This window comes from Magnolia sinica, chromosome 11 (genome assembly GCF_029962835.1).
Source record: "Magnolia sinica isolate HGM2019 chromosome 11, MsV1, whole genome shotgun sequence".
Lineage (NCBI taxonomy): Eukaryota > Viridiplantae > Streptophyta > Magnoliopsida > Magnoliales > Magnoliaceae > Magnolia > Magnolia sinica.
Genome location: NC_080583.1, coordinates 68,824,823 through 68,838,527, shown reverse-complemented (window position 1 = coordinate 68,838,527; position 13,705 = coordinate 68,824,823). Strand labels below are relative to the sequence as shown.

Below are 13,705 nucleotides of genomic sequence, written 5' to 3'. Positions count from 1 at the left end.
GGCTAGTGGTCGGTGCTATGTGGACCCTGTATTTGTTTTATCCACGCCGTTCATCCATTTTGAAAGATAATTTTATAACTTGATACCAAAAATGAGGTATAGATAAATCTCAGGTGGACCACATCATGGGAAAAAGTAGTGATTGCATGTCCAGCATAAAAACATCCTAAGGCCCACTGTAATGGTTATTTGACATCTAACATGTTGATTAGGTCATACAGACTTGGATGAAGGGAAAAATAAAATAAAATCAGCTTGATCCAAAACTTTTGTGGCCCCAAAAAGTTTTTAATGGTGGGCATTCAATCAACATTGTTTGATCCACCTGAGATTTGGATCAACCTCATTTTTGAGCTCATACCATAAATTGATATGGAAGAATGGGCGGACGGCTTGGATGAAACACATACATCACGGTGGGGCCCACAGAGCACTGACCACCCCCCATTGGCTAGTAGCAGGGTGAGTAGCCGATCCGTTTCCCTCCTTCCCGGCCTTTTCGAGTCCTTCTAGAAGAATGAGGTTACGGTTCGCTCCCGTCTCGTGCGAACTACTCGCACGGTTCCACACGCCGACCCTGGATTTTTACACGGCCCATACTGATGCGCATGTAAAATCCACTCCATCCATCAGTTGAAACTTCATATTTTAGTCCGGGGACAAAAATTCATATTTTTACGTAATTCAATTGGGCCACAAAAAAGGAAACAGTTCATGAGGCAGTATCCTCCTTAGACATAATTTCAAATCATATGGCCCACCTGAAACACAGACAAGTCTGAACTTTTTTATCCTTGGCATAACATAGGCTATCACATCTGTTGATTGTAGTGGATTTCACATACACCACATGGGGCCCACTCGAGCTCATCCCCGCTTTACTCGCAGGTAAGGCGTCCAGCGTCGAACAGTTCGCAAGACCGTTATGACTTGTGAGTTGTATATACATACGTACGTATGAAATCTTTCTCCAAGCATTCACAGTCGAAAGATGGAAGAAAGAGTAGGAATAAAGAGAGAAAGAGAGGAGGAGCGATTCGATAGATGTTATCCCCCAGGCTTTAGATTCTGTCCAACTGATCTTGAGCTCATCTTTCATTACCTTCTGAAGAAAAACCTCGGCCAACCTCTCCCTTCTAATATCATCGGTGAAGTAGACTTGTACAATTACAGTCCAGATGAACTTGTATATGCATATCACACCATGCATGGGACGGAGAGCCATACAGGTACGTATCAAATCAGTTCTTTATTAATGGTGTATGTGGCTTGGTGTTCTTTATTCTACTTGCACATTCACCTATTCATTCAACTGCTTATACATACAACATCATCTACAGTGGTTTGTGGTATTGTGTACATGCTATCAACTCGTCCTGTATTTGTGAAATCTACTCTGTTCATCAGGTTCACTAATCAATGCTTAGTGTAATTGTCAAAAATCAGCCAAATCCATAACTCAGGTGGGCCACATTAAAGGGAACAATGGGAAGGGGATGCCCAACATAAGTTCGTGTGTGTGGGTCCACCATGATGCTTTTTCTTTCATCAAACCATTCATTAGGTCTGAGTCATCGGGATGAAAGGAAGATGAGAAAAATATACATTATCTAAAAGTCAAGAAGCCAGATTGCATGATAGTAGAAGTTTTAGGTGTAATTTGACATTGTGTTTCCATTGTTTTGATATTATTATTGTTGATGTTGTCGTCGTTGTCGTCATCGTCGTCGTTGTTATTGTTGTTACTATTGTTGTCAATTTGTAACATATTTTATAGGGGTGCACATTGAACTGGTAGAACTATGGAGCTGGACCGGAACCGACCAAATGGTCCTGTTTGGTCTGATTTCGATTCTAGTTAAAGAATTGATTATATTGGTTCGGTTCTTAATTTGAGGGTATGTAGAACTGAACCGAACTATAAATTGATCGGTAGAACCAAACTATAGAACCGAATCGCGGAACCGAACTAGGAACCAAACTATTAAAATAAATAAATAAATAAATAACCCAATACCCTAAGTCCCTATGGCGGTTGCCCCCCTCTCTCTCTCTCATTGCTCCTCTCTCTCTCTCTCTCTCTCTCTCTCTCTCTCTCTCTCGTTGCTCCTCTCTCTATCTCTCGCAACTCTCTATCTCTCGCAATTGGGTTGGATTATAAAAAGCCCAAAACCATGGAACCCAATTGATTTTAATGGTCGGGTTCCGGTTCTTCAATTCTAGGGTGCTAACGGTGCGATTCCAGTTCCAAAAATCCTAGAATGGTTCAGTTTTGATTTCACCCTATAACCAAACCCGAACCCACCAGTGTGCACCCCTAGTATTTTGTATGTACCTTGAACATAAAATATAAGGGTTACCACACTATGGACGGATTTGATATTTAGAGAGCCTAGAGAGAGAGCATAGGTGTTATAGTATATTTGGGGGCTACGAGACACAATTCTATCAGTGGCTTTGTGGGGTCAACCATGATGTATATGTTTTATCCATGCCATCCATCTATTTTGATAAATTAATTTATGGCATGAGCCCAAAAATGAATCAGATTGAAGGCTAAAGTGGACCACACTCCAGGAAGTAGTGGGGATAAAGAGATTACTATTGAAAGTTAAAAACTTCTCGGGGGCTACAAAAGTTTTGGATAAACCTGAAATTTGTGTTTTCCCTTCAAACAGGTTTATGTGACCTCGTAAACAGGTTGGATAGTAAATAAATATTATGGTGAAGTTTTCAATGGTAGGAGTTGAATCCCCATCTCATTCTGTGGTGTGGTCCGCTTGAGCCTTGGATCTGCAATGTTTTACAGCTCATCTCCTAAAATTATTTGTGAAAATAGATAGACGGTGTGGATAAGAAATATACATCATGGTGGGCCCTACAGTGCCCTGACACAACCGTCCCTCTAATAGCTACGTCCTAGTGGGGGTAGTACTCAATCCGCACCCCAAAAAAACAAGGTTAACATGGTCTATGGTGATCTACCTCCCGCGCTGTCATAAATTCCTAGATGTCCAATGATTCTCTCTTTCACACAGGTATTAATGGTTACAACGCAATCTAGTATTCAGGGATTTTACAAGAAGTAATATACATTCGGCTGTCTCTTTTAATAAGCTACCTCCGTAATTAATCTGAGTACCATGAAAGCACCTTCCCTTAGATTTCTTTAAGGGTGGCTTGAGTGGCCGGTCCAAGGAAGAGCCGGTGGCTCAGGAGGCCCCTGACCCCACTGTCATGTTTACGTGAAATCTACCCTGACCATAGGTGCCTAACCCCTTTTAGCCCAAGGCTCAAAACTCAGCTTTATCCATGATTCAAGGTTGCTCGCTCTAAATTGTTTCCAATATTTTGGCCCACCTGAATAACAAATGAGCTTAATTCTAAGATTAAATTTCAATGTAGTATATAATGGTTGGAGTGAATTTCATGTAAAAATCAATGTCGACCTTGTAAAAATCAAGTTGCACATCTTTCTCCCAATCTTTTCTTTGGTGTGGTCCACTTGAATCACTGGTGAGCCTGATTTTTTTGTACTGGGCCTAATATAGAATTATACATCTAATGGTTAGAGTAGGTTAATGTTCACACACACATCACAGTGGGTCCAGTAAAAAAATTATGGGTGGGTATGTTTTGGCAAATATGAATAGTTGGATATTCTCATAATAGCATGTACTTTAGGAATTTTTGGTTAAAATAACCCATTAATTCTTTTAAAAATAAGAATCGGGATCTTTGCTTGCCACAAGCTGGAGAATCCAGCTTGTTGCAATCTAATTGGACTGCATCATTGCATGCAGTATTTAATACAATAGTCCTGAAAACGTCAATGATGACATGGACCAACATGAAGTAAGATTTTCCTGCTGGTGTGGCAAACAGATGAACCACTGCTTGCCACTGTCAGAAAAATCATTCTTGTTGCAATCTAATTGGACCACACCATCACAGGTACATTTAATGCAGCAGTGCTAATAATGTCAGTGATGATGTTTACCAATCAGGATTTTCCTACCTGTGACAAACAGAGGATCCAAATTCAATAAGCAGATTGATAAGCTCTTGTTAGTAGGGATGCTAAAGGGCTCCTTACTCTCCAGAGACTTGCAGAAGAACTGGCCTCTGTAAACCTTGTCCAGCTTTCTTAGTCATATCCGGGAGAAGACATGCGGATTATGTAAGTAGCACCCACGCTTAATGGTTCAAATAATCGGTTTCCTAGCTGCATTACGAATGGCTCATGACCCCAAAATCTCCATCCTAGTAAAATCCTAACCTTCCAATTACTGCTCTGCCATAGGAACCTTTCAATCACTGACCCGCAATAAGCGGCTACGAAGAACCCTGATTATGGAACCATGGGCCCACTTGAATAAACTGAAAACCAAGTATACTGCGCAATTTTTTTAAAATTTTTTTAGGTGGATATTAATTATACAATTTTGGTCCTTAAATAATTCTATTATAATCTAGGTCATGATCTAGTGTGATCATTTAGATCTTGGCATTGTGCACTGTTTATTCCACAATTGGCACACACATAAATGATCACAACGGTTCAATTACTGAGACATGCTGTGGACACGGCATAACCAAAAAAATCATTTCATTCGGGTGATTGTAGCCATTGATTGGAAGACCTCCAAATGAGCAGTTAGAAAAATGTCCAACTTTTCAATGGTAAAAACATTCTCATTGGTGGCTGGAATCATTTTAAGATTCTCAGCTTTCAGGGTATGACTGGATTAAAAAAAATATATACGAACCCTCCTATCTTTAATGTGTGATATTCACATAGGCAAGGGTGCAACGAGGACTATCATTGTCTTCCTCCAGCCATAAGCGCTTTGAAACTATAAGGGCATGTTTGGGCGGTGGGATTAGAAGGGATTGGGTGGGATGGGATTCAAAGAAACATAATTATTACCCATGGCAGGGATTGTCCCTTGTTGCCATGGGATAAGATTAATGTCATGCTTTGCTGGGATTGTCCCTTGTTGCCATGGGATAAGATTAATGTCATGCTTTGCTGGTAACATGGTGGTACATTGAATGGATATACCCACCACCATTTGAAATTACTAAGAATAACACACGTGTTATATTTAAACCGTTCATTTGCTCTGTAACCTCATTTTATGGCATGCACTTAAAAATGAGGTAGATCCAAAACTTTTGTGGCCCCAAAGAAGTTTTCAATGGTAAGTATTCAATCCCCATTGCTTTCTATGGTGGGGTCCACTTGAGCTTTAGATTTACTTGTTTTTTTGGCCCATGCTCTAAAATAATCTCAAAAAATGGGTGGACGGTGTGGATATAGCCCACACATCATGGTGGGACCTACACAACTTGCTAACATTGAGTGAAATTGGCACAGGACCCCGTGCAATTCCATATAATCTAATTCCAAGCTTTTCCATTCTTCCCAAACAAGGAGTGGAATTGGCACGGGACCAGATGAATCCCATCCCACCTAATCCCTTCTAATCCCACTGCCCAAACACGCCCTAAGGTTCTTTTGAATCCATATGAGAAGTTTTTCGAATCCACATGGGAAATAAGAGATTTTATTGAAAGCTATGCAAATAAACAAATTCGCCCATTTAAATATCCTTAAAGAAACCCTAAGACATAATTAGAAAAAAAAATAAAAATAAATAAGGAAACAAAAACTAAGAAATGCATAAATTTCCACATTCTGTTGATCGGAATGACGCAAAACATCCATAGGCTAAAACCCATAAACTTGAATTTGTGCCGATCAGTTGACCGATCGGTCGATCGATTGAACTGAGTAAAAATTGTTTAGTAAACTTTTCATCTAAATCTGAATTTTGATTGATCAACCTGATCAACTAATCAATCTATTGACTTGATCGATCTGCTCGACCGATCAACTATGTTGAAACTTTGTTGATTTCTTTTTGGACTTCTTTCAATCCATTTATGATGAACACGTACATGCTCCACGTCCTACATCAAATCCCCTCCACTTGAAAAAAAAAAAAAAAACTCATCCTCAAGTTATCCTTCGACTCCGGTTCATAATACTTGTACAAGTCTGCCATATTGAACGTGTGTGAGATCTCCACGTCTTTAGGAAAATCAATGACATAGGCATTTTCATTGATCTTATAGAGTATACACGCCGTCCGATCTTCTTATTCTACAACTTGTTATATGTCCTTGTTGGAAATCTCTCCTTATGTAAGTGAATCATAATATTGTCACCCATATTGAACACCTTCTAGCGCCAATGTGTGTCAGTCATTTCATTGTATTTGTCGTTTGAGGCTTGCAACTTGGCCTAAACATTAACATGTACAGTTATGATTCAGTCTTCTATATGTTTTGCAGCAACGCTCACGCCTGACAACTCGGGCAATGGAATCAAATTAAGAGTATGTATAGGTATTTATTCGTACACAACTTTAAACGGGGACTTTCCGGTTGAACAGTTTTGCATATTGTTAAACGTGAATTCTGCTTATGTCAAGGCAAAATCCCACTGTTTAGGCTTATCACCCGAGATGCATCGTATAAGGTTTATGAGTGTACGATTCATCACCTCAGTTTGTCCAATATGATATGCACTTCTAAACTGTACCTTAGTGTCAAATTGCCTCCACAAAGTCCTTTAAAAGTGACTAAGGAACTTAGTGTCATGATCTGAGGTGATAGATTTTGGAACTCCATATAATTGAACAACCTCTCTGAAGAACAAATTTGTGATATGTGTAGTGTCAAGAGTCTTCTTGTACAGTATAAAATAAGCCATCTTGGAGAATCTGTTGACCACAACAAATACCGAGTTCGTGGAAGGCTTAACATAAAGTACATGGATAAATCCTCTTACGGGTTGTCAGTTATTGGCAATGGAGTGTACAAGCCCGTGTTCTGTTATCTTCCCTTGGAGGCCTGACATGTATGACATCATTGTACCACTTTTCTGGCATTTCATTTCAGCTGGAGCCAGTAGTAACACTCATCCGAAAGAGCTATTGTCTTGTCTCGCCATATGTGATCGCCAAGGTCAACTCCACTAGATCCCACATCCTCAAGTATGACTCTATGATTCACCGTTGGCATCACCGCATGATCAGCATGATTTTGAATTTTAATGCCTACCGGAGGAGTTTCCCTAAGGCATCCGCTATGCGGTTGAGAGCAACCTGTAGCCCCTGCATGACTTTTCAATTCTCCTGTTGCGCCGCCTCAAAAGCCATAGTTGTTAAAGGATGATTCCATGTGGCATTGTCCTTAAGATTGTTGCTCGATCTATCGTTAAAAGACATCGATTCGAGGAAAAGCCTTAATCTAATGCTAAATTAACGCTGGGAAGGGTGTGATGAGGGCAATCATTGTCTTTCTTGAACAATAAACACCTTGAATCCACAAAGTTCTCTTGAATCCATAAGAAAGGTTTCTCGAATGCACAAGAGAAACAAGGTTTCCAAATAAACGGGTTTTCATGCTTAAATACCCTTAAACAAATCCTAAGACATAAGTAGAAAAAAATTTAAATAAATAAGAAGATAAAAATTGAAAAACACCTAAATTTTCGCATTATGTTGATCGGTCGATCGGTCGATTGATCAATCAGAATGGGGCAAAACGTTTAGAGACTAAAACCCATAAAATTGAATTTATTCCAATTAGTCGATCAATCAAACTAGGTAAAAATTATCTAGAAATTTTTTCATATAAATTTGAATTTCAATCGATCAACTCGATCAACCGATCAATCAATTGACTTGAATGGTCTCCTCGGTCGATCAAACTATACTGAAACTTGGTTAATTTCTTTCTGGACTTCTTTCGGTCAATTTGTGATGGGCACGTGTTTACTCACGTCCTACATCCTACATCAGATATGTACTAGGAGATTCAGTGTTTAATAACTAAGATGGTAACTTTAAGTAATACAAGTAGGATCTTTTTCTTTGTTAGTGGATGATCATCTTAATTGTTTGACTTTTGGTGTACAGCCCGTCCATGTCAGGAAGAAGAAGACGAGCGGTTTGGATCTTAGACAAACGCGCAACATTAGCGGTGTTCTCTCTTTTGTGTCAACACTAACCCTAAAGAAGAGCGGTTTTTTTTTTTTTTTTTTGGCACGCGCGCTAGCAGCTTGGGTCCCAAAGAATAATTCTTCAACCACGTAACCATTAATAAGGGCTATTAAGCAATGGGATCCTTTCGGCATGTGGCCTACCTAACTCCATGCTCGGCAATGCATGGTCCAGCTCTTGAGCACATGCACCATGCATGTTGAGATTGTGGTACATTAGGTGCTAGTTCTTTCCCTTGTTCTCATTATAATTAATACCATAGTTCTAAAACTTGGTGACTTGATACTCACCCGAGTCAATTTAACCCAGAAAGATTTCGACCCGAGTCTATTGAAAACTCACCCAGCGTCTCCATCTAGCAGCCCAAACAAGGAGCTCTGTGGATCTTATGCATCTTTTATTATATAATACAACATAATATTTTTGAAAGTTTTAATCTATAATTACTTTTAAATTAATCATTACACATTGAGTCGTCGGAAAAAATAAATAAAAAGATCCAGTCAAGTCTTCGAATCAACTCGACCCAACTAGGCATTGAGTTGAGTTGAGTTTTGAATTATTATTAATGCCAATTTTACATTTATATATGTTTGAATTTCTAAACTTTCATTAGTATAAGAACATCCTCTAATATCACCTTACAAGCGAGAAAGAAATATGAATTGGATCATTTGTTTCAACATGCAGATTACCTGTCGAGTAGGAGAATAAGAAAAGAATGTTACTTCTTTACCTCTAGAGATAGAAAATACAAGAATGGACGGCGTCCCAATCGGAGTGCTGGAAATGGCTACTGGAAAGCTACTGGTTCAGATAATCCCATCACTGATGAGAATGGTTTGGATACTGGTTGGGTAAAGAAAGCATTGGTTTACTACAGAGGAGGTCACAAGGTTTCGACCAAAACTAATTGGAGCATGAATGAATACCGATTGAAAGAATTATCAGATACCAAGACTAGAAGTAGTGATGGCAACATGAGAGTAAGTCCCTTGCTTTTTTTGTTAGTTTTTTTTTTTTTTCCTTCGTGGAATTTCAATTGATTATTATCTGGACTCGTGTGTGATTCACATGAGTATAAGCTCATGTAAACACAAGAATATTTTTATAATCATCTTTTATGTATAATGCAATGGCTTTGACACGAGGAAATGTTTTTATTTTGAGAAGATGAACAGCTCAATGAATGGTTGCATCATATATCAAAGATGATTACAAATATATCATTGTGTTTATATGAGTTTACACACGTGAATCACACATGAAACATACGTGAGACACCCATAAACTTATTTTTACCTACAATGATGCTATAGGTGACCTAGGTGGCCCACAATGATAAGGGTGGACCATTATAGGATGTAAGAATCACCGTAAAAATGGGCCTTTGGATATGTAAAAACATAATGACTATATTGTAATCTATATGCGGAATTGAAGGACCGTGCTATGCATCTAATATGGAGATCAAATGAACTAGATAGTGTGCCTTGTTGAGACGTCATTTTTGTAGGCTTGATGTCGCAATCTTCCTCTCCTAACACCCTTAGAGAAGTCCTGAGATTGAAATTCTTGCTTTTATTGATGTGTAGGATTGGGGACCTAACCTAGTAGGTTAAGGAGTGTGGAACCCATCGAAACTCCTCTCCCCAAGGCTCCACACAAATTTAGTAATCCCAGTTCAACTAAAACACTGTGTAGCACAGTTATAGCACACCACCCCTTACACGATTTTGCATGCATCACAACTTGAATGGGGTCCATTAGTACACCCGATTACATTATCTAACCTTGAGGACAATCAAGACCCTTGATCAATAAGGCCCACCTTATATAATTCTTACATATATTTTTTTAACCTATTTACATTGGATGTGTATTTGACTCCCAAGTTTTTACACTATAATTTTCTCTTTAACCAAGCACCCTGAAAAGATATATAATGGTGGCTCGTTTACATTGAAAATAAGTAAAAACAACTTATGTTGTGTAGTTTTACTGATATTGTTAGTGTGCATTTTTCTATATGTGTTTGTCTGTTCAGTTGGACGGTTGGGTTCTATGTAGGATCTACGAAAGAAGTGAAAAGAAAAATACCAATGGCAATCCCAACGAAGTAAAAGATGAAGAAACAAATGCAATAATTTCTAATGAAGCACAAGATGAAGAAACAAATGCAATAATTTCTAATGAAGTGCAAGAAGGAGCAAATTCAACAATTTCTTACAATGACAATTACGATGAATGGGAGGAATGGATAAACTCGGTAGACTTCGAAGGAGAAAGTGCAGAAATTTGTACTGAAGGTAGCAGTGAATATCCCAAAAGTGAAGTGGGTTTGACAACAGCTGGTGTTAACCCTCTTGTGGCTAAAGAAAGTTATAGTTACCCACCTGGGTTTCTTTTCCCAGATTATCTACCATTTGATAACTATTCAGGTGAAGATGAGATGTTAGGTTGCACGGTCCACTCCTCCATCCCGCCTTCTCAAGACTCATCTGCTCTGGATTACAATCCTGAATTCATCAATTATGTAACTAACTTGCAAGCACTTGGAATCCATGACAGGAATCAAGTTCCACGAGGATTGAACGAGTGGACCATAAATGATAATTTTGGGACCCTCCAAGATAGACATTTAGGGCCCATGGGACCATATAGGAAAAAGCATAAATACTTGTAAGATTATTATTATTTTTTCTCTCTTTCATGATATATGTTTCAAACAGAGGCCAAGTAATTTTTTATTATTATTATTTTTTTTTGTAATTAATTTGGATTTTTATTGAGTTTACTCCGTGACCTTTGGTATAGCTTTGATAGAGTGGAATGATGGAACCTACAAGAATGTGCACTTCATGCAAAAATGTGCTCAGTGATTTTTTTGAGGCCCATGTCTTTTTATGGGCACCACCATGGATGGGCCGACACATTGAAAATCTTGTCAATGGAATGATGTAGAGCGGGTTGCAGACAGTTTCATGGCAAAGATGGACCAAAGAAGACTCAATCGGAGGCAAAAATGATTCAGACCGTCGAAACCTTAAAACAGTCGTATCTCATAAACTGGTTGGACATATCATTTATGATTTTGGGGCACGAGAAGCTACTTTAGCTAGCCAACCCGCTATCATGCGTTGCCCATGCCGGATTTGTGAGATTCCATCATATTGACGATCAAAAGTCCCTTTTATTTGTGTTTATTATAAATTGTAAGTTTTAGTTGGAGTATAGCTTTTGATCGTGCCCAACATGAAAAGGGCTTAGAAAAGTTAGGAGAACAACATGGTTAGGCTAAATTGGACACTTAGGGTGTGTTTATTAACGAAAGCCATCGATGTTAAGCGGTCTAACTTAATGGTGAATCTATCGCAAATATTTTTCAAATATATATATTTTTTAAATCCCTAATACTTTTCTAGGCCCACCATGATTTATGTGTTATATTTACACTGTCCATCAAATTTTTTATATCATTCTAAAGCATGATCTCAAAAAATATGCAGATCCAAAGTTCAAGCCGATCACACCACGAAAAGTAGTGGGAATGGAATGACTACCTAATTTAACACCTTCCTAAGGTCCACCGTGAGGTTATTTGCCATCTAACCTCTTCATAAGGTCAAATAGACCTGGGTGAAGAGAAAATACAAAAATAAGCTTGATCAAAGCCCTCTGTATCCTTAAGAAATTTTCAATGGTAGGCACCCAATTCCTACTATCTCCTGTAGTGTTGCCTACATGAGCCTTAGATCTGCCTGTCTTTTGGTATTATTCCCTAAAATGATATGAAAAAACGGATGGACGGCGTGGATAAAACACATACATCACAGTAGACCCCACATAGCGCTAGACTGGACTGTCTTTCTCTATCTAGATCCTGACGGGTTAGTACCGAATCCCTGCCCGGATTTGCAGGGGAAGCGGATTGTGTGGTGTGCCACAAGCACTACAACAAAAGGAGGATTAGCCGATGATGTATTTGGCTAATCAGCGGCGTTAATTAAAATGGGGCGTCGGTTTGCGATCGGTATAAATACCGTACAAAAAGCCCTAGACTCTTTTGCTTCTTTTGCTCCCCCCTCCCGACTCTCTCTCTCTCTCTCTCTCTCTCTCTCTCTCTCTCTCTCTCTCTCCCTTTAGATGCAGCAATAGCCATCACCATCTCCACCTATTTCCCCTTTCTCAATCAACCCTCTCTCTCTATTTCCCCTTTTCCCTCTCTCAATCGACCATCTCGTTGTTTCCCCTATCTTAATCCACCTCTTCTCCTCTAGGGTTAGTCTCTCTCTCTCTCTCTCTCTCTCTCTCTCTCTCTCTCTCTCTCTTTACAGACCGAATCTGGTTTTTCTCTCAAGCTAGAACAGATTTCGATGCAAACATGGGGACTTCTCTCAAGTAATTAATAGATTATCTATGACCACATCTAATCATAAGGTAATTTCAGTTATTTCATCCATGCTAACCCTTCTTCTTCTGCTAACAGAGTCTCTAGTTCCTATTCTGTGAATCTGAAGCCTGCTGGCCTTTACTGATTTGTAGTCTGGATGTAACTTTTCATCATATACTTTCCAGGTTTGCAATTGACATAATGCAGTCAGTTTTCCTTGATGAATTTGGGGGAGAAAATGCCCTGGATCATAGCACTCAATAGATGACTCTTATTCAACACATATTTGGTGGTCATCTTCAATCTTAGATTGAAGTTCTTACTTCTTGAAAATGTTTCAGCACCTTGCTTCTCGTTTACTATAAAAAATCTGTAGGAAGTGTGCCATTCTCTTGGACCTGATTTGAAGAAATGAGACATATTAGGGTCTTGTTCATCAACAGAGGTTCTTACTTCATGAATATATTTCAGCACCTTGCTTCTCATTTGCTATAAAAAATCTGTAGGAAGTGTGTCATTCTCTTAGACCTGATTTGAAGAAATGAGGCATTATAGGTTTGTGTTCATCAGTAAAAGTATAATTCACTTATTCAGAGGATTCCATATTGGTGGGGCCTATGGTTTGGTGATCCAAACTGTTGATGTGATGTACCACATTGTGTATGGGAGTTTCCATGGAAATCTTCCGGACTCCCACACTAGAGGATCTTTTTTTTCAAATGTCACATTGAAGGATCCTAACCCTTTGTTGTATTTCTCTCCTGTTTGAGTCTCAAGTCTTGACTCTTTCTCATTTATTAGTTTTTACTTTTTTGCTTGTTGGTTTCCTAACTAGTCCAGTTGCTTTTCTTCTGTTTTACTTGTTCAATTGCTTTTTTGTGGGATTACTTTTTTTGTGGGATTACTTGCCTACTTGGTAGTTGGTAACTTGATATACCGTGGATAGCTAAAATGTCAACTATTCTATGATCGCTATGATAAAACCTTTTAGTTGTTCATTACTTTCACATTAACTACTTGTGGACACCTTATCCATATTTTCATGTTTAAATCATTTGGTTTATTTTGCAAGGTTGTTCCCTTTTTACCTTTTTATTTTTTCTCCTTTTTTGTTATAGTTATTTTCATTTGGATTATGCCCATCTTCCTTGAGGCTTTTACATGTCACTTCACAGGGTCTAAATGCCTTGACTCTGCTTTCTTCCTTTTGCTACCTTGAGGTCATGGGCATATTAAT

The 13,705-nt window shown here is 38.7% G+C and overlaps 1 protein-coding gene across 1 annotated transcript; it reads left to right on the top strand.

The window, feature by feature from the left end:
• Positions 1–991: 991 nt before the first annotated feature.
• On the top strand, positions 992–10,761 carry LOC131218148 (NAC domain-containing protein 72-like). The gene is made up of 3 exons (XM_058212827.1): positions 992–1,229; positions 8,766–9,061; positions 10,123–10,761. The coding sequence occupies exons 1-3, from the start codon at positions 992–994 to the stop codon at positions 10,759–10,761; spliced, it is 1,173 nt and encodes a 390-aa protein (XP_058068810.1).
• Positions 10,762–13,705: the final 2,944 nt, after the last annotated feature.